This window comes from Hippoglossus hippoglossus, chromosome 16, assembly GCF_009819705.1.
Source record: "Hippoglossus hippoglossus isolate fHipHip1 chromosome 16, fHipHip1.pri, whole genome shotgun sequence".
NCBI classification, from domain to species: domain Eukaryota; kingdom Metazoa; phylum Chordata; class Actinopteri; order Pleuronectiformes; family Pleuronectidae; genus Hippoglossus; species Hippoglossus hippoglossus.
Genome location: NC_047166.1, coordinates 11964982 through 11986048, shown reverse-complemented (window position 1 = coordinate 11986048; position 21067 = coordinate 11964982). Strand labels below are relative to the sequence as shown.

The 21067-nt window shown below is 44.4% G+C and overlaps 2 protein-coding genes and 2 non-coding genes across 11 annotated transcripts in view; 3 read left to right on the top strand and 1 right to left on the bottom strand.

The window, feature by feature from the left end:
* Positions 1-168: 168 nt before the first annotated feature.
* On the top strand, positions 169-8978 carry tex10 (testis expressed 10). The gene is given in 18 exon segments (XM_034611905.1): positions 169-417; positions 673-813; positions 815-881; positions 985-1180; positions 1266-1592; positions 1682-1894; positions 2382-2634; positions 2718-2830; positions 3025-3272; positions 3648-3783; positions 4196-4365; positions 5259-5436; positions 6308-6530; positions 8046-8126; positions 8243-8427; positions 8538-8684; positions 8686-8746; positions 8856-8978. Coding segments are annotated over 17 exon segments (2832 nt in total). The 5' UTR covers positions 169-417; positions 673-702.
* A 216-nt stretch (positions 8979-9194) lies between these two features.
* invs (inversin) overlaps positions 9195-21067 on the bottom strand; it is a 25358-nt gene continuing 13485 nt past the window's right edge. For 3 of the 8 annotated variants that reach the window (XM_034611887.1, XM_034611889.1, XM_034611888.1), the window contains exons 10-19: positions 20130-20285; positions 19834-19955; positions 19305-19412; positions 19085-19191; positions 18773-18982; positions 15928-16130; positions 15226-15793; positions 14494-14636; positions 10075-10167; positions 9195-10001 (exon numbers count right to left, since the gene is read on the bottom strand). In XM_034611887.1, the coding sequence (XP_034467778.1) occupies positions 9886-10001; positions 10075-10167; positions 14494-14636; positions 15226-15793; positions 15928-16130; positions 18773-18982; positions 19085-19191; positions 19305-19412; positions 19834-19955; positions 20130-20285 (1826 nt within the window). In that variant the 3' untranslated portion in view covers positions 9195-9885. The remainder of the gene's footprint in view (positions 10002-10074; positions 10168-14493; positions 14637-15225; positions 15794-15927; positions 16131-18772; positions 18983-19084; positions 19192-19304; positions 19413-19833; positions 19956-20129; positions 20286-21067) is intronic. The other 5 variants (XM_034611890.1, XM_034611895.1, XM_034611891.1 and 2 more) reach the window with 4 other exon arrangements.
* Positions 10369-10441, top strand: trnat-ugu. The gene has a single exon. It is a non-coding gene; the product is annotated as a tRNA-Thr (tRNA).
* trnat-ugu lies at positions 11220-11292 on the top strand. Its single transcript has one exon. It is a non-coding gene; the product is annotated as a tRNA-Thr (tRNA).

Here is a 21067-nt window from a genome sequence, read left to right as displayed (position 1 = left end):
CTTTCTTAGACAACTATGCAGTGCGTTCGTTTTCCACACCAGAGCTCATCGCTTAACCCTCCAAGAGGAAAAGCGAATAAAGCGTAATATTTCCAAGGACACTTGGGGACAATTATTTTAATTAAATTGTTCCAGTTACAATTTTACAGTTCCAGTTATTCATTTTACATCATAAATAATAACTTCCATGGGTTCCCGGTCAGATAGGTTTTCTATCTCCGCCGGGCTGCGGAGTTATCGGCTTTGTAAACACACACACACACACACACACACACACGCCGGTGGAGGACCCAATTCATCACCACGAGAGTGCACACACAATATTTTCTCTTTATATATAATTATATTAGTTAGCAGAGCTGCTGTTACTTAGCTTTAGACACGTATGATAATTTAACAACAAGGTTCTTCATCGTGGTGAGTAAAAGAAGGAGCTTGCATACTTAATGCTGAACCGGGTACGATATAGTTAGCCACAAGCTAGCTAACTAGCTGCCCTCACTTCAATAGTAAGAGCAAACATTGAGCAATGCGTTTAGTTTGTGCTGCAACATTTGTGTTATTGCTTAGCAACCCAGCTCTACACTTCATACTGCTGTCTGCTGTCCGTATGGTTTTTAAATTAAAATGAACATACTCATTCAGTGTCATTTATCCCCACCTCCATGTCAGGTAACATAAACAGGAGTGTAGGCTGCAGAGATGAAGTCCAAGAAGAAGAAGAGACAGGACGATTTCCAGAAGGTCAAGTTAAAAGTGGGAAAGACGAAGCCCAAAGCTGATAATGCCACCAACACTAACTTCCGCTCCAAGGGGAATCCATCTAACTGAACAGCTGAAGAGAGACAAAAGTGGCCCCACCACTCACAGACAGCTCGGTTATCAATGTGAGACCTTCACCTCTTCTCTCTCTCCATGTTGTATAACATATGCTACTTTAATTTTCAACTCCAATTTGTGTACTTTCTCTCCACCTCCCTGCACCTCACCAGGAACTCATGTCCCAGCTTCATCATTACAATGCCAATGTGAAACACGGTGCCTTGCTGGGTTTGAAAGAGTTGTTGTCCGTCAATCCATCTGTGTTAGACCAGCATCTCTCTCGTCTGCTCTCTGAAGTCGCAGCTGTTTTCACAGACAAGGATGCAAACGTTCGTGTCGTGGCTACACGTGTGCTCAGGTTAGAACAACCACCGTTATCTGGAAATGCAACAGTACAAGTCATAAAATTAAGTAACGCTAACATTCTTCTAAACTCCTTCCAGGTTCATTGCACAGTCAGTGCCTGCAGAACGAGTGGGCCCATTTTTCCCTCTCCTCAGTGCCCACCTTTCTTGTGCCATGACCCACATTGAGACAGGCATCCAGGAGGATGCAATGAAGGTCCTTGATGTGTTGCTGGAACACTACCCTGCTTTGCTAGCAGCGCGGCCGGCAGTGCTCCTCACTAACTTCCTAGAGCTGATTTCTCACAGACAAAGCAGCAGTGGAGCCAAAAAGACCCAGGATACCAAGGGGCGAACCTGGGCACTATCAGTCAGTCTTAACAGGACGGTGACTAGTCAGCAGTGGAGGCTCTCAGTGCTTCTCAGGTACGTAGGTCCAACACACACAGATTTTAAGTAAAAACATATCTAAAATCCTAACTGGCTGCTCGCGTTGTGGTTTATTTGTGTTTCAGGCTCGGCCGATTTTTGCAGGCAGTAGTTGAGGAAAGACCAGTGGACCAAGGTGACACGTCTGTTGGGACAGAAGGAGTGTTTGGTTGCAGTGGTGAAGACCGACTTGCTCCTCTGTTTCTCAACTGGGAAGAGCTCACCTACAGCAAGATCGGAGTTAAGGTGTATGAGCATTCAGGGGCCAAACCAACTCCACGTTCCACCTTCAAGCTCAGGTGGATACCACAAACTCCTGCAACCATCCAGGAATGAAAATCAGAAACCCAGAAGTGTTATGAAAATAATGTATCAGATTGGCATAAGATGATGATGTTTTCTCACTGTCAGTGAAACTTTATGATGGAAGTACAGTAATGTATACAGTAATGTATACAGATACAAATCGAATAATCTGAAATGAAATTAAAACAAATAATTAACGACAACACTACCCTAAACATGTAGTGTTATTCAGTACTTCAGGCCTTACTGACTGGTATTTTTCTACTCTACTTTTCTGTCAGATCCCTTGATTTATGTTTTTCTGGATTATTCCCCTTAGTTTTTAACTGATATCCATGTGTTGTGATATAAAGCATTTGGTTTATCTTGGTTAACTTTTTGATGGACAGTGCAAATGCCTGGAAAACGATGCCATCGCCGACCAAGAAAACTTAAATTAACATAATATCTCATCATTTCTGTTATTATCCGTCTGTGAAGACCTGAGATGGATCCTGGATCTGGGGTGACTGAGAATCTGGACTCAGCTGAGGCTGTTCAGAGCTTTGCAGCTACACTGGTGCCTCTTCTGCTGGAAGTATGGGTCGAGGCCAGTGCAAGTGAGTCCCCCTGGGACAACAACGAGGGCGCTCACCTGCTCACTGCAGATGCCATGTCGGTAATGTTCCAGGTGTTGTCTATTCTGCAGCTCCTGAGGAAACTTGCACCACAGCAGGAGCACCAGGATGCACTGGTGAGAGGAGGAATGACCAGATATCAATGCTTATTGTACAAGAAAATGTTTCTTAAAAATGACAGTGGCTGCTTTTTGTGTAGGATGCATGGTTCCATAAAGAATACCTGGGAGATTTTAAGCAGCACTTCATGAAAAACTTTCCCTACGGTGCCCAGGACACACCTAAACATAGAAGGAAGATCGATCTCAAAAGGTATGGAATGTCGGTGTCATTCTAACATTCATCCTTCATCCCTCCTGATAAATATATACATGTATAGTTATGCAGATGATGATGGTGGTAAAATAATTTGAAAGTTGTGGTATATCTGATTTGTGACCATTACCTACTATATATGAAGATCTAAATTTGCTGTAATTACCCTCATCTTACTGTCCTCTCCTCAGGAGTAAACAGACTGCAGCCATTCCAGGTCTGATTGTGGAGCCCCTGGCCCTAAACATCACACTTTGCCAGGTGATGGTGTCCCTCAGCCAGAGGCAGGGACTCGACCGAGAGACAGACGTAGACTGGCTGATGCTGCTGAGGACGTTTGTCCGAGACACTCTGGGCAACGGAATGAAACTGAGCTACAGGCAGCTGCACATGCTGCTGGGTACTGTGTGGAAGATGGTGCTCACGCAGAGGAGCAAAAGTAAGCACATGCAGTGTATTGGAAAATTGTGTGTTTTGATTTAATGAATTCTGAAGCATGAGTTCAAGTGGCAGGGCACTAGGAGAGCACATACCTCTGCCAAGGCTAACACCCTATCTCGTCAAGTTTAAGAAAGTGTGAAATAAAATTCCCGGATCCGCCCATTTATCTGGATCCACTCCAAAATTTAATAGGTTCTGTCCTCGGGTCATGCCCCACCCCTCCAATAATTTAATGGAAATTGATTGTGTTGTCTTATATTTGAGTAATCCTGTTTGTGGTTTGATATCTCGATACAAGTTTGTGAATCATATGAAGACATTTCTAATGTTTAGCCATTTTGATATAAATATCTGTATGTGTGTGTTTGTGCAGCCGTGACAGAGGACCTGTAGCAGCGGTTTACGGTCTACTATAAGCAGAGGAACCTGACTCTGCAGACACGATCACTGCTGCTGTCTTTCTACAGCAAGCTCTACCTGCAGGAGCAAGGCCATACACACATAGCCAGGTAACCTCCCTCATCGGTTTACAGCATGTGAGATGTTATATGTAGCTAAGTGACCCATGTCCTGTGTCTTGTTCATTCTTCACATCTGATAGACCAGTCTGCTCCAATGCAGACATGCATTTATTTTATTTTTTAATCTATTGTTTTTTACTTTGCCATTAGCCCCACCAATAAAGGCCCATTTCCCCCAAATTTACCACCATCCACCAGAAAAAGACCCTTGCAGGATTTTTTACACATATTTTTCCAAACATATGTGCTCCTTTTATTTTGCCTTTCTACAATATATTTACTCTCTTGTTTTTGTTGAGATGCAACAAATCAAAGCCCAAATGAAAATTCCTAAAAGTCAAAACCTTCACTTGTGCCTTGATATCACTATTTACTTCACCCCTTCTTTTTGTCTCTGAAGGAGTAAAGTTCTGTGTCGGTGGTTGGCATCTCTTCCTGTGCAGTTGTCCCAGCTGGGCCACCGTAACCCTACTCTCTCTGTACGACTTATCCAGTCCATCCACGCCGCTGCATCTCGAGGAAACAAGGATCTGCTGACCAGTCTGCAGACGCACGCCTGCAGGCTCTATGGTACACACACTCAATCAGACAGACAGATGTTTATGCTTTATATCATTATTGGACCTCTATCAAAGTCATGCTTGAAAGTTAGAGACCAACTCACACAGGACAGAAAGCTGCCATTACACTGATCTTGAAACGTGTCGCACATAAGTCCAGGATTATTACGTGTAGTTATTATTATTATTTTTTTCACAAATTTCAACCCACAGACAGCAGCAGAGATTTTCTACTCTGAGATTAAGTGTTAAATCTTTATCTGTCTCATTCAACACAAGCTTATTTCCAGCTTAGTATCATGGAACGTATGACATGAAATGGTATAAAAATGAATAATTAGTAATTTTTAAATGGAAAACTACAGTATGGTACATGATATAGAAACAATATGGCCTGATTACAACTGAGAAGTGTACACCCCAGTGTCCCTAGGAGGCAATATAACTCCACCCCAGACAACTTTGCAAAATTGAACTATAACCAGACCAGAGGCTGAAAGCAGTAATAAGAAATCTCTGGAGGCCACTTTTCAGAGGATGGTCAGATAGTTGGGCTGGTGTGGGGCCAGGAGAGGGGGGGGGGTTCAGCGTTCTGATAGAAACTGCCGCAGAGCCAGCTATTCCCCATCACAAGACTCCTTTTGTCTAAAGGCTTCTGACATCAGCATGTGCGTCAGAGCCAGACAGAGCACTACGCACGCACATTATCTGAGCCCACACTGTAGTGGCCATGCCTGTCTGTCTCCTTTTTTTTTTACTGGTCCTTAACACGGTCTGGTTTTCCTGGTATCATTCTTTATTGAAAGATTTATGTTGAATCCCCTTTCCCTAGAGGGTACAGGGCATTGCTGTCTGTGCGCAATTACATGTGAAAGAAGCATGCATGTATGTGTGTGTTTACAGATCCACAGGAAGGAGTCGTTGTGCTGTTACCGGCTGAGTCCCAACAACGAATGGTGCAGCTGCTCTACTTCCTACCCAAGATGCCCCAGTCTCTCTTGGCCAACCTGAGCTGCTGTTGCACCGCTGGACGAATCTCTGCCGGCCACGCTACCTCGCTGATTCGTATCGTACACCTCAGGTGAGTTTGGAAACCCTTGTAGACTTGAGGAGAGCAGGGGAACTCACTTGATTGGCTTTTGTATCTGGAGATATTCCTGTGTGAGATGTTGGACAGCAGATGAATGCCCCTACCTTTTGAAAACAGGTAGTAGAGACTGAAAGCACTCTTGCCAGTCACCATTAGATGGCAGTGTTGTGCTTTCACAGAGGAATCCCTGACATTTGATCTGGTGTCTCACCTGTGTGCTGACTTGTGCGGATTGTGGATACCCTGTATATCAGATATTCATCTTACCGGTGACAATAAAATCTTTTATTTTTGGTCTTTTACTCATCCTCAGGTTGCCTTTCCCTGTGGTAGTGCATGTGTGGCTACGTGCATTTGTGTTAGACCTTTTTTGACCTTTGTCAGTGGGGCAGTGTTATACAAATGTTGAGCGCAGGGAGTGGTGAAATCATTGGGAATTGGATGTGTGTGTAATGGGTATGATACAAAGAGCTCTTTGGGAGGCTGGAATGCAGTGTCGTCATGGAGTATTGGGGAGAAAGTCTGCATGCTCCTCGAGGGCTTCTCAAAAAGCACTGTTATTCACACACATTTCCTACTGTTACAGGATAAGGAAGACTTTTTCATAACTGTCTTCATGCACTGTTGCAATCAATATGAATTCTTTTATAAAACTTGACATGATTAAGACTAAGAAATATGATCATATTCAAGAGTAAATTTAGAAAGTAAATGAAAGTGGTTTGTAGAGTGTAAAAATGCTGAAACTTTGCATAAATTAGTTTGATATGCAGAAAGCTGTGCCTTTTCAGCTTCAGTGTAAATATTGATGCGCATTCTGCATCAGTAATTGTATATAATCTTCACTGATTACGTTCTCCAGGTCATCTCTGAGTGGCTGGTCAGTTGGGAGCCAGGAAGCCGCCCTGCACGACGTGGACTTCTTTAGCTTCCTGTTCTCCACCCTGACGGGCTTCTCGTCCGACAAGCTTGCCTCCCTTCAGGAGGCTGGAGAGGAGGACGCCCTGCCTCGCTCCCCTCTCTTCCCCATCAGTCTCTACCCCACACCGCTGGAACAGTTCACGCACCACTGGGACATAGTTGAGGTGCGTTAACTTTCCTACAATTACCCCAAACCTCACATACATTATAATTCTGTACCAAACTGCTACTGCTCCTCAACACCTGGACACATTAGAAATCAATCTAGAAGCGAGAAGATGGTGAAGGAAGAGACATTGTTTTGAAAATTAAAAAGTGTTGGTATTCTGGACACTGCCGTGGTCTTTCAGTCCCCCCCCTGGTCTCTCTCTGTCTCTCATATACGGCTCAGAGGGTGGAAGCTTTATCGTTGCGCTCAGGCTGAGAGGGGAACCATTATCGCGTTGCACAGGTTGGAGATGCGTGGTTATCGGGCATAGAGGATATGCACAAATGCTAATGAGAGCCCATGGCATGATGGGAGTGTGACATTTCTGCACAGAAATTACCGTTACCGTAACTATGCCCTGGGGCAAGTGTGTGTGAGTGTGTGAGCAAGTGGGGGGGCTTATAATCACTAATTCAACTGCTCAATTAGGGCCTCAGATCCTGCCTCTCTCATGTCCCTGTCTGAGTCAATCACAGGAAAGTGGTGGGAAGGAGGAGGGAGGGTCCACGTGGTGAGGGGGGGGCGGCATTAAGGGACGGACTGTGTCAACTCTGGTTTGACTAATGAGACCGTTGGATTGTTTTTAATGACGAAGAGAATGCCAACAGGTGCACAGTCCAGACGCACACCGGCTCACACTCAGGTCGGCACCCCAGCACTCGCCCACACTTTAATTTGATAAAAGCTAATGACAAATTTGATTTCAGATTTGAAGTTAATGAGGAAAAGCTAAGTTGGTGGTGTCAAGCTTTCTTTAACCTGAAACCAATCTTGTCTCCATCCCAGAAAAAGTGTATGCTGTTAATGATAGCATACACTTCTCCCTTTTTATAAGGTATGATGAGCAGTGAAGGCCTGAAATGCTTTTGTGGTGCCTTCATGCTCAGTTCATGTACAGTAGAAATGTAATTTGTCTGATTAAATGCATGTTTATTTTGTTTTAGACATTAGTTTTTCTTAATTTGTTCCTAAATCATCTCTTTAAAATACCATTCTGACTGTTTCAAACAACATTGTTCAGTTTACACATGTATCCACGCTTATTACACATTTAAAGCTTTTGGAAATGGAGAACAGGGTTTAGGACAATATCAGTAACAATGAAAATGATCCTCAGCAATGTGACAGAAAACACGAACGTTTGGATGAACAATGTATTGTATTCAGAAAAAATGTAGGCAAGACAATTGAAACTGTAATTTAAGCTTATTAAAAATGTGCAGCTCTCCTATGCACACATTTACAGGCCCCTGCAAAGAGTTAAAAGAAAGACAAAATAAGGCTTGATAGCCTTTCAAATTCACTTTCACCTGCTGTTATACTGCTTAGATTAAATGTTTCTGTCACACATATGGGAAAGCCTCGTCAGTGACGGATTTTTTAACAGATGGAATCTATATTTGAAATGTAAATCTGAGGGGAAAAGCTTGTGCTTGAAGTTTTTTTGTTCATGTACCTGTGTCACTTTTAGGAGGTGTGCCACTGTCTGGAAACTCTGGGTTCCAAGTCTCAGTGCTTTGACATTTTGCAAAATGGAATTTGCAAATACCTGGTGAGAAATAGTTTTCATTGATTTGTTGTAGTTATGCTTTGTTTCTTCAACTGTTTTTCTGCCCTTGAAAATCCTGTATATACTCTGAATGTGTGTGTGTGTGTGTGTTTTCTCAGATCAAGTTGGAAGTGGTTCCTGACAGCATGGTGGCCGGGCTGCTGAGAGCAGTGTCCAGATTAGTGGACCTGTCTGTCCTGCCATCGAGCCTGTTGCTGCGCTTCTTGTCTAAGTGCTGCCTCAGCCTGATAGCTCTGCTCGTCACGCTGCAGCAGGAGGAACCTGCCGAAACCAACCATAAAAGGTTTGAACAACCACGACTGTAGATATGAAATGTTGACCGTAGTCTTTTGCTGTTAGCTATAATGATTTTTAAATAATTTTAATGAAAACCCCTCTGTGACTGCTTCACAGGGAGGCGATTTGGAGTGCTTGTGTGTTAGTGCTGAGCACCGTTCCTCGCCTGCTGCGGATGGTTCTGCAGTTGATGCGCGTTGGAGATCTGAGTGAGGAGGAGCTGCCGCAGCTCGGACAGATCCTGTCAATGCTGTTGCAGCACGCACGCTCCACAACAACTGCTGGCCAATACTGCTCTACTGCAGGAGATCATACAGAACCTCACGGTAAAAACAGGCACATGTATTTGACAGGGAAATTGGATGTAGAGACAAACTACATTAACCTGTAATGGAGGCTGTGCACCTAATTTCTTTCTACGCGTGTGTGTTTCAGAGGTACAACCGGGCTGCGACCAGAGAGCAGTGGCTGACAGATCTGCTGTACTGCTACAGCCTCACTGTGGCGCACGGCTCCTCTGCTCACCGTGGAAACCTGGGCCTTCGAGACATGTACTGACCGACCTGCCCACTAGACAAGTACCTGGTGTGTTACTCAGTTTCCTCAGACATGTTGCAGTTACTTTGTGAGACAAAACACAGACAAAGCTCAGTATTGATAAGTTCACGAGACAAAAACTTTCAGCCAGGGATACAATGGAAAGGTTTTTTTTTTTATTGTGAGTGACAATTGTTGTTTTAAAGACTTCAGCTTTCTTCTGTCTTAAGCTCTTTATTGCTTCGTCCTTGTTCTGGTAATTGTCCTTTTGCCTCTTCTGATCATTTTTATCATTGCTGTTGCAGAATATTGTCCAGTCCTTATCGAGGTACCTGGTAACTTTTGGGAAAAAAATCAAAAAAAAACTGAATAAAGGCAAAACAAAGTTAAATCAAAGTGCATTGTCCTCTGTTTCACTTTTTATTTTTATAATGTAATTAAAAGGCAACAAACATGAGGAATATTTTTGTGCAAATGCATAATAAAGTAAATAAAAACTTCATAGTTCAGAAATACATCTTTGTCTTGAGAGGGAAAGCACTTAAAGAGCAAACTGGTGTGGAGGGAGTAACTTGTGAATGTGTGTGTGTCTGCAGGTGGGCTATCTGTATGACTGGCTGTTGATAGACTGCCTCATGCTCCACAGCGGGAGGAAAGGTTATCTCAGTGTGTGTGCGAGAGCGGTGGAGAACCGGGCCGATGGAGTGTGTATGTGTTCCTTCCACAATGGCTGAAAGGTTATCTTTTACACACACCGTTTCTGTAGACTTAACCCCACCCTGTGAGGTCATGGCTCTGATGTCATACAGCTTAATTTTAGAAAGCGTGGCACAGTGAGCGAACAATGTGTATAGTAATTCTATAGAGGCGAGGCCAGCCAGCCAGCTGAGAAAACCTCAAAGAACATCAGGTGTGTGTGTGTGTGGCTTCAATGTTTCCCCCGTCCTCTGGTCCCCTGTCCAGCGCTATACGGTCGCAGGTGATAAGAGTACTGCTTGGCTTGATCCACCACATCGGTCAGGTGTACACAGTCAATACCGCTCACTGCAAAACAAGTAAAAAAAAAAGACCTTTTAGACACTTTAACTCCATTTAAAGTGTGGGTGTGTGTTCATACACTTACACTGGCTCTGGGTAAGGAGCGGCATGTCCAAGAGCAGCTGGGACTGAGAGCCCCGAAGTGAACGCCCTCGTCTGGCCATGGCGTTGCCTAAAGTACAGTAAAGAGATATGTCAGTGTGTCAGGATGATATCTCCATGTCGTCATCTCATGTGAGCCGCTTCAACCAGCAGGTGCTGCGTAACAAAGCCAGGGACACTCCTGTAACTGGTTGGTCTCGTCAGGTGACACACCCATGATTGTACAAGGTTGTTCTTTATAATTTCCTTTGACTGTAACTACGATATCAAAGGCCCTATAGCTCAGTGGTTAGAGCACTGGTCTTGTAAACCAGGGGTCGTGAGTTCAAATCTCACTGGGGCCTGGGAAATCATCTTTATCTATATTTTTGGGACGATTACAAATATGCCTACATTATATATACACTGCTGATGCATTAAGGGATGTACTTGTCACTGATTGAAGACGTTTTTATGTGTCCTGCAAGAGAGGGAGGGAGTGAGGTGAGAAGGGGGAGGGGACAACCACGTCAGGAGGTTAGCTTGGAGTGAGGATGCGTGTGTGTGTAGGCGGGGGCATCTGTGGGCAGAGATGCAGCGTGTGCTTGTATGTTTTGGCGAAGCAAAGTTTCTGTCCATCCTGCCATCATCACCTGGTGATGTGTGATGAAGGTCAGGCCTGTCTGTAGGGCGAAACCCTACCAGAGGGTCCACACAGGGGACCAGGCTGATACTGTCCTGGTATGTGGACTGAAGCAGCACCCAGACATTTACAAGTGTACCTGTATGACAACCAGCCTTCCTGATTCCCAGCTTCTAATCCAACCAAATCTCAGTCTGTTTGCAATGTTGTGGTTTTGAAGCAATTCCGGAGCTCAGGAGTTAAACGTGAGACGGCCACCTTCAGGAGTGAACCAGCACTGGTGAGGCCAGACCCTTATTCTGGTCACTGTTGCATGATCAAATCCCTCATAATGATAAAATTTATTTCCATGTCGTCATCTCATGTGAGCCGCTTCAACCAGCAGGTGCTGCATAACAAAGCCAGGGACACTGTAACTGGTTGGTCTCGTCAGGCGACACACCCATGATTGTACGAGGTTGTTCTTTATAATTTCCTTTGACTGTACCTCCAATATCAAAGGCCCTATAGCTCAGTGGTTAGAGCACTGGTCTTGTAAACCAGGGGTCGTGAGTTCAAATCTCACTGGGGCCTGGGAAATCATCTTTATCTTTATTTTTGGGACGATTACAAATACGCCTACATTATATATACACTGCTGATGCATTAAGGGATGTACTTGTCACTGATTGAAGACGTTTTTATGTGTCCTGCAAGAGGGAGTTGAGCACATTTTATCACTCTTTCACTTCAAGGCCGACTTGTAAAATATATTTTATCCATAACTGTTGAATTCTGCTACGATACAATAATCATCCAACAAGTCCGAAGGTGATCTCATCAAAGAGCTTGAGAAATGATCTCAGTGACCTGCTGCCTGTTTTATGTCATGAAGAGTTTAGATCATTCAAACTTCACCACTTCATTAGGTATTTACAGTATAAGTGATTGTCAAATGTTGAAAGACAATTTTGACTTTATTGCGTTTTTTACGACAAATGTTTGCATCGCAGTGCAGAGTCACGGTATTTATTTAATCGACAAAATCTCTGCACAGACACACTTGTCACAGGTTTTTTGCAAAAATGTATTTCTCCATGAAATGAGACAAATATTTGAGATAAAATTATTAACATCCAATTTATAAGAAAAAAAAAAAAAGGTTTCTGATGATTAAACGAGTGACGTGACCCAGTCCAGAGTCGTGCGTCAAATCTCAGGCTACTACTCAGGAAAAAAAATGAGAGAAAGAAGTGTGTGTGTGTGTGTGTGTGTGTGTGTGTGTGTGTGTGTGTGTGTGTGTGTGTGTGTGTGTGTGTGTGTGTGTGTGTGTGTGTGTGTGTGTGTGTGTGTGTGTGTGTGTGTGTGTGTGTGTGTTCTGTAGATAGCTCTACGCAGTTGTCTGACATTCCCAGTGACAGCTCTGAACTTTTCACAATGCCAGGACTGTCAGATAGAGAGAGGGAGGGAGGTGAGGTGAGAAGGGGGAGGGGACAACCACGTCAGGAGGTTAGCTTGGAGTGAGGCTGCGCGTGTGTGTGTGTGTGTAGGCGGGGGCATCTGTGGGCAGAGATGCAGCGTGTGCTTGTATGTTTTGGCGAAGCAAAGTTTCTGTCCATCCTGCCATCATCACCTGGTGATGTGTGATGAAGGTCAGGCCTGTCTGTAGGGCGAAACCCTACCAGAGGGTCCACACGGGACCAGGCTGATACTGTCCTGGTATGTGGACTGGAGCAGCACCCAAACATTTACAAGTGTACCTGTATGACAACCAGCCTTCCTGATTCCCAGCTTCTAATCCAACCAAATCTCAGTCTGTTTGCAATGTTGTGGTTTTGAAGCAATTCCGGAGCTCAGGAGCTAAACGTGAGACGGCCACCTTCAGGAGTGAACCAGCACTGAACCACATGCTGCTGCTGCTGGGTGTTTGATGCCAAGTGGGTCACTCAACACTCTGGTTTCTCAAAGGATTAAAAAGCGAAGCATTGAAGATTCCCGGTTTGAGATACCAGGCCCCAGACCCTTATTCTGGTCACTGTTGCACGAGCAAATCCCAAATAAAAGCAGGAAAAATGTTGAAGATATATTCCTCTCTCTATTGTCAAATCTCTTGGTAGAATGGGACTCTAGCACAAACCTCTACTGAGGCCCAAACGTCCCCTTCAAGTCATCCAAGCTGCACCAAATTTCACCAACTCGTAGATATCAGCTCCCTAAATGTGCCTGATGTTTTTCATCAGGATCCATGAATAAGATAAGATGTTTTTCAACATTTTCACCATTTCAATGTTAAATAAAGTGATAAAGACATTCTTGGACTTTTGGTACTTTCTCATCAGCATCAACAAACATGCACTTTGGCTCTCATTTACTCCCAGTGAACCTCATGCAACTGATAATATCACGAGTGTGTTTACTGTTTCCATGTGAGCTCTGACTGACTCAGACATATTTACAGGTCATAGATTATACTTGTTTAGTTTCAGCCAAAAGAAAATATTCAATCCCCATGTTTGGAAATTAAAAAACTTATTATTCTAGCTGTATGCCATAACCCTGATTAGCACAATATCCCACCACCAGACTATTAACTGCAGCATTTGCTCTCAGAGACTCAACAGTTTGAAACTGTGCTGCTCAGTTATTATTATGAATTTCTCATAATGTTGCCATGACATCAAGTCTCTTTTTCAGTGCTGAGTTCAGGGCACTTATATCAGTAAAAATGAGAAAATAAATTTTAACATGTTTGAGAGAGAGCGATGCATAATATCAAAGTCCTTTCTTTGTTAAATGAGTCCAAGGGTTCAGGAGGGGTGGGTGGATTGAGAAGGTGGCTCTGCTGGGGATAGGGAAGAGTTCTCTACAGCTGATGTTCAGTGTGTGTGCACAAGTGTAAAAGTCTCTGCTTGTTTTATTTCATTGGATTATATTTGCCTGTGTTTTCAGTTTTTTAAGCAAAGCACACTGAGATGAATCTAACAGCTGCAATTTGTGGAGCTGTTCAAATGTAATATGTTCTACAAAGAGGAGCGCGCGTGCTGTTTAGCCGAACCTCATTGATTTGAATGGGACGGACAAATAGGGATTAAATGGGAATATCTGTCAACACAAGGCAGCGCAGTTCAACAGCAGCACAGATTGTCGCCTACAGTTTCAACAACAACAGAACATTAGAACCTTCAGGATTCACTGCAGAACTGTTCTTTAATGCTGCGTTCATTTTTGCTTGGTGTACCTAATAAACTGACAAGTACCTATACAAAACGCTGATGCCAGGTTCTTAACGCTTAAAGAAGTGACCACATTGCTTTCGTTCCTTCACTGTAACCTGAAGTATTTTTGAAACTCCATTCATCATCTATACCACATGTCCGTTAAGGATCACACGGGCAGCTAGAGCCAATCCCAGCAGACGTTGGGCCAGAGGCGGGTCACACCCTGCACAGGTCTCTCGTCCATCACAGGGCCAACGTATTAAGACAAACAATCATTCTCGCTCACATACGGTCAATTTAGAGTCTCCAACCGAACTGTGGACTTGGATTGTGGGAGGAGAGAACCCACGCAAACACGGGAAGAACACATTCGACCCAGGAACCATCTTGCTGTGAACGCTACCACCGTGTTGGAACTATTAATTGTATTTAATCCTGATGAATTTTATGATTTGCATTATCTTTTTTTTGTAAAGCACTTTAACTTGGTCTTAAAAAGTGCCATATAAATAAAGTTTTATCACAAGTTTACAGTAATAAAAGGTTGAGCACAAATGTGGTTTGCAAATTTTCTCACCGTAGATACTTTGAAGGACGGAGCCCTTACTCGTAGATGGTTTCGCGGATGGAGCTCTGACTTCCATCTTCTTCCTGTTTTGGGATTGGTTTGACTCCACCTCTTCGCAGGCCTTCACCTCTCTTCGCCTGCGTGCGTGAAACCTGCCGACACAAATCCATGCAAGCGCACGTTCATGCACGTCGTTCAGTTAAAAAAAAACAAACATCTCAAACAGCGTTCAAAGCTGGCAAATCCTCACTGTAATACTCACAAAGCATAAACAAGGTAAACGGAGTTTATTCAAGGCAGCTAATAGGCAGCACATACAGAATCTAATTGTGGAGCTGAATGGAAACAGAGGGACTCCTGCAGCGTACTGGCAGCGTCTAAGAGAAACGGAGAGAGAGAAACGCAAAGAGAGGCTGCTGGTAGCTATTAGAGCAGCATGGCTGAACTTTTCGCCCCTTGTTAAACCAGTTTGAAAGCTGGAGATTACAGCCCGTCCGTCCCCTGCCTCCTCATCTCACCCATCTCCCACGCTCTCTCCCCCCCACTGCTCAAGTGTTGATGGCATCCAGATCGAAGATGGGGCGGCGTTACAGGAGAGATACTGTAGCACATATGAGGGAGAGAATGCACATGTGGGCGCCACATGGCACAGCTAAGCTCCCACCGCCACAGAAGCTTCAGCCTCTGAGCTTCAGCCTCTGACTACCCCTTCTTCGGATACAAACACAAATGCACGCTCACCTTCTCCAGGCTCGCTGGATGATGCGTGCAGCCTCGGTCCTCCTCCGGCGCTGCTCTCTGTCGTGTCCCCTGTGTGCGCGTGTTGACACCGGTGCATGTGTGCCAGTCTTTCTGGAGGGGCGTTTGGGGTCTAAAGATGAAGTGCTTCTCAATGAGGCAGTGTGACTTTGGTCTCTGGAGGAGCCCCTCTCTGAAGTCTGCTCCTTGTTTCTGGGCTTTAGTGGAGAGGTGGGTGCATTGGTTTTGCCGGGGGCCGGCATGTGAGGGATGGATTCTCTGGAAGTGGCCTCAATTTGCTCCGTAGAGGAGACACCTGTGGTGGGAGCGCTTGTGTTAGAGGAAAGTCTCTCCCTGACCTTGGGCATGGAGGGAGGTCTGGGTTTGAGGCTGGGTGGTTGGCTGCAGCCGGCAGGAGAGAGAAGCTCCTTCAGCCTGGTGGTCTGTGGAGCACCAGACACCGTGTCATCGGTAACATGACTTTGGTGACTCGAAGCCTCAGGGGCCTCATGTGGTTCGGCTGCTTTATGTCTTCTGGAGGATCTGCTCTTGTGGTCTGCTGGGGTGGAATCAGGAGCCATAAACACAAAAGCATATTTTAATCTCTAATACTGAAACAGCAAAGACGCCAATAGTCAACCCATTATCGCAATTCACACTGCGAGCTCCATCATAACAACTTTAAGGACTTGAGCATAATTGTACCTTTGTGTCTCTCCTCTTTGCTCCTCGTGCGTTCAGCTTTGGATGAGCTCTTTGTTTCCACCGCAGTGTCATTCATGGTTAAGTTCTGCATAATGTTGACTAAGGAGAGCTTGTCCTGCTCTGCTCTCGCCGAAGACACCTTCCTTTTCGACACTGAAACCTGCTGCACGGCCCCTCTCCTCCGCTGTTCTTCTTCTCGTTTCCTGCACACAAAGAAGACTGTGACCTCATCTCGGCAGGTAAAGGTTGTGTTTGTGAAAAGCACATCATGAAAAACAAAGGTGGTGAAATAAATTGTATTTTTAAGTGACATCGATTACACAGTCCCCCCCTAATACGATTGAAAAGGCAAACAGATGTTGACCAGGTGTTGCCTTTCAGATCGCATGTTGAAACATTAAATAGCTCTGAACATCAGTCTTGAGTTTAGCCTTTAGATTCCCCTGTAAAAAGGATAACGCCACACGGAGACCAGAGCTGTCTATGAGAGAAAAGCAAACCATCTTAAAGCTGAGAAAAGAATGAACATCGATCAGAGCCACTTCATGCAAAAATAGAAATAAACCACTGGCGTACTGATGTATCAACATACATCAAACAGGTCGGTCAAGGACAAGAACAACAGTCGATGAAAGGAACATTGTGAGAGCTGTGAAGAAAACCCCCCAGAACAGCCTTCAGTGACATCACCAGCAACCTCCACAGGGCAGGGACGATGGTATCACAATTCACCGTTTGAAGACGACTTTAAGAGTTGAAGTACAAAGGCCATACCACAAGATGCAAACCACTCATCTGCTGTGAGAACAGAGGGGCACACTGGAATTTGCCAACAAATACAAAGATGAGACGCAAGATCTGGAACAAAGTGTTATGGACTGATGAGATGAACTTCTGGAGAAAGAAAGGATCGACTGATGATCCCGAACAAAGGTGAGGAACACTAATCTTTATTATGGACCATGTAATTCAGGACGTAGTAATGTTGTTGTCTTTTGAATGTTCCCATGGGGAGTCACTACAATGGATCCCCATCTGCATATTTCATTTGGTATCGATCTTTTACACCATGTTTCTGATGCAGCCTGCGTTCGGAGGAGCCACGGATCAAACCGCAAACACAGGGAACAGCGACGGACAGGGTTTTGCAACCAAATATTAAATGTAATTTACTCAAAAGTTATTTTACATTGACCTCCCTCTACTTTTGCTCACAACAAAATGGGGCGATCTAAAACAAAAGGTGCAACGTCCTAAGTTGTTCAACACATCTTGATGTAAATAACAAGGGGAAAATGGAAATTCTGAACTCTTCATATTCATCTATGGTCTTAAACCCAAATTTCAAGGAATTGACGAAGCCAGTCCATTCGTTTTCAAGGTGTTCAGGTCAATGCACTTCATTTGAGTTCATATCTTTTCATAATGTTATAAAATTTAAGCTGTTTACGTTATTCTAATGTTTATACATGTTTATACTATTTTAACCGATATATATATATATATATATATCGGTTAAAATAGACAATCCACATTTTTTTGTGTGTTTTTTTCTCTCATGCGAGCTGTGAAAGAATACTTTTAGTATCTTCTCACAGAACTGTCATCTCAATGAATCTGCCCGGCTTAAAATATCAAGATGAAAAAAAAGCTGGTGTTAACGTGCTTTCTTAAAACAAATTTACCTACTTAAAAGCTTTGTGTGAGAAAATAAAGGTGAGGCTGGTGAGCAAATGACAAAAAGGAGAACAAGCTAAAAGAGACAGACAGGGGGAAGACATATGTGTGTGCAGGGATGACAGAAGGAAAGATAGATATGGAGAGAGTGTGACTGCTGCTGGAGCGGAGGGCGAGAGGAGGACAGAGACGGAGAATGAGAGATGAACACAAGGTTAAAATGGTATCAAGTGACGAATAGAGGGTTAATGAGTTCCTCACAGTGAGTGCAGGCAACTTCAAAGCACAGGAACTATGACAGAGGCCAAAGTTAAGTGTGGCTCTGTGCACTGTTTCAGTTCATGTGAATTAGCATGTGTGGCTGTGTTTAGTCTACAAATTAGTCATGTTGCGAGGACCTTAATCTGTTTTCATGGTGACTTGAACGAGTTGTCAGAACAGTAATCATTAAATCTTGAGGCGAAGACGTGTTTTAAAGTTAGTGCTGGGCAATTAGTAGGTATGGTTCCACCAAAGCTGCCCAGAAAATTGGTTTCGAACCTTTCCCGGAGTTTGCATTTCACATCCCAGCAGGAGATTGTTTGGGTCGGACGCGTTCACAATGACAGGAACATTTCAAGAACATTGAGGCGGTGACTGCGTAGCCTGCGGGAGGCAGAACATGACGGGTAAATTCCACTGTGGAAAACACATGTATTTGTTTAGAGCACATGGACGCCCTTACTTTCGAAAGCTTTTTTATCTTGTTTTATTTCCCGATGAACATCTTTGTCGGCGTCTCGTTGAACACCTCTTTTTCATCCAGAGGTATTTGTTTTCTTTTTGTATTTTTCAGTTTTGCGTCTGTCGTGTGCCAGAAACGTCATCGACTCGCTTGTGTTGACATTTTCCTGCTGTATTCTCACTTGGGCATTTTCTGGACATTTAACGAGGGAGCTGACAGGAAAAGTCTCGAAAAATGTCCCCCAGCTCCTGTCTCTGACATTTGCATTCTCACATACAGCCGGAAAATTTCAGGAAAATGTCCAGACTTCAGTGCACATCTGAAAGCCGCGCGAGTGTCCAAGACATTAACGTAAATCAACGTAATTAGGGTTAGTCGTGGAGACACAACTGTGTGTGTGTGTGTGTGTGTGTGTGTGTGTGTGCACTTGCACTTGTCACTCACTTGGCTGCATCCTTGCGCAGCTGCTCGTGCCTCATGAGGAGCTGCTTCCTCTCCCTGAAGGCCTTGCGGACAGTGTAGCCCTTGTAGACGGCCTGGATGGAGGCAGCAGCGATGTCCTGGATGGCTGCTATGGAGAGAGCGCCGTGCTCCAGCATGAACTGCGTCACCTCGCTGTGTCCCCCCAGCAGAGCGTAGTCCAGAGGGGTGTACCTGCTCAACGCAAACACCGGTGTCATTCATGGATCCGTTTGCCCACTTTCACTTTTATTGCCTCCTCCCCTCTGCAGCCTTAGTGCACGGCTTGGCTCTCACCTCTCCTCAGTGTGCTCCATGTGATTTGGAAAGGCATTGTAGCCCAGCAGCAGCTTCACTGCATCCAGGTAGCCATTGTTACATGACCAGTGGAGAGCAGTCCGTCCCTGCACACCCATAAATAAAAACATCCATTCACTCTGCAACTTTGTCCAAATGAATCTCAGAAACCACAGACAGAAGTGTTGTTCCATTTATGGACTTAAGGGAAGATCTTTACCTCCTTGTCCTGTATGTTTGAATCAGCGTTGTTCTCCATGAGAACAGCCATGCAGGTTATGTAGCCGCCATAAGCAGCACACTGCAGAGGAGTCCGTCCTGCCTGGTCCTGTCCAGCAGCAGTCACATATTCAACAGAACAATTCAAAGAATAGCAAAGGATTAATGAAGTGGATCCTGAGCTTGTACCTTTCTTAGGAAGTAATATCCTCATCCTCATATGTTCATTGATTCAACCATCCAAATAAATAATGAATGGTATTTATAATGTAATTAATTGTGGACCAATCTACAGTCCTGGATAGAAAGCTCTACATGATGAAGCCAAAGCTAAACATCTGAGTATTACTATAAAAATATATATACACATGTAAATAGTTTCTTTTTTAATATTATTTGCGGTGGTATTCAGATGGATGTCTGAGATCCAATCAATTCAGATGTCAGGAAGAACTTGTGCACTAAATGAGAACAATGACCGAGGATCACATGCACTGACTCTGGCCTCTGCTGCACGTGCACTTTCATACCTGCACATTAGGACTAATCCCATTCTCCATCAGTATCTGGCAGACCTCAGCATTTCCTCCCAGAGCTGCCCAGTGCAGAGCAGTGTGACCATCCACGTCTACCAGGTCCACATGTGCAGAACCTTTAAGCAGAACATTTACATTTCAGTTGACTGATGCATGTAAAGACCTAATTTCATTCATCATCAACACTGCAATTAACTCTGCAATGACTCTTGAATGGTCAGGGAAATAAAAATAGAGAAGTACTGGAAATAAAAATGGGATGCTTGCACATATGTACCAGTAACCCCCACCTTTGATGAGTGTGAGTATGACGTCTCTGTGTCCCATCTCGCAGGCACGAAACAGCGGCGTGTGTTTCATCACATCCAGAGCGTCGACCATCGCTCCCTTCTCCAACAGCAGCTTCACCGTGCTCACATGACCCGACAGGGAGGCCGCGTGCAGCGCTGCGTCAACATACACACAAACACACAAACACACTTACAATAACGTCAAGTATACACGGTCCTCCTGAATCAAACTCTACTACTCCTCCTTCATAACCTCCACCAAGGAGGTTACGTTTTTTATTTGTGTTTGTTTGTTTGTTTATCTGTTATTTAGAAGCATTGCACAAAAACTACTGGACAGGTTACCATGAAGCTTAGTGGAAGGATGAAGTATGGGTCAGGAAAGAACACATTCAATTTGGTGTGTAGATCTAGATGAGAGGGTGGATCCAGGAAATTTATTTATTTATTTACTGCAATATTTGTAAGAAATTTTAACAACATTTCCCATGCAGGGAATCATTCATGAATCTAGATGAAAAATAAATCAGCCGCATTTAGAGGACTTTTTTCATTCATGTCTTGGACTGCAGGTCTTCTCCAGCTGTGGCTAAACCCTGGTCAGTGGAGGGTTAAACAGACACAGAATCATAATGAGGAGCATTACACTAAAGCCTCCTCATGGCCAGTGCAACCCCCCCCCCCCCCCCCCCCCCCCCCCCCCACCCCCTTCCTCCCCTTTTCTGATCCCCAGACAATACAGGCTAGAGTCAAGTGCATGGATGTGACCCGGGCACCAGTCAGCTCCACTGCCCTTCACACCGTCTCATTAGCATGACTCGACCGTGGCATGTTATGCATGCATAAACAATGACCGCCTGGCTGAGCAGAGGGACTATCGCCATGAAGATTATATGTCCAAACAGCCCAGGGGGTCAGAGCCTGTCTTCGTGTGTGTG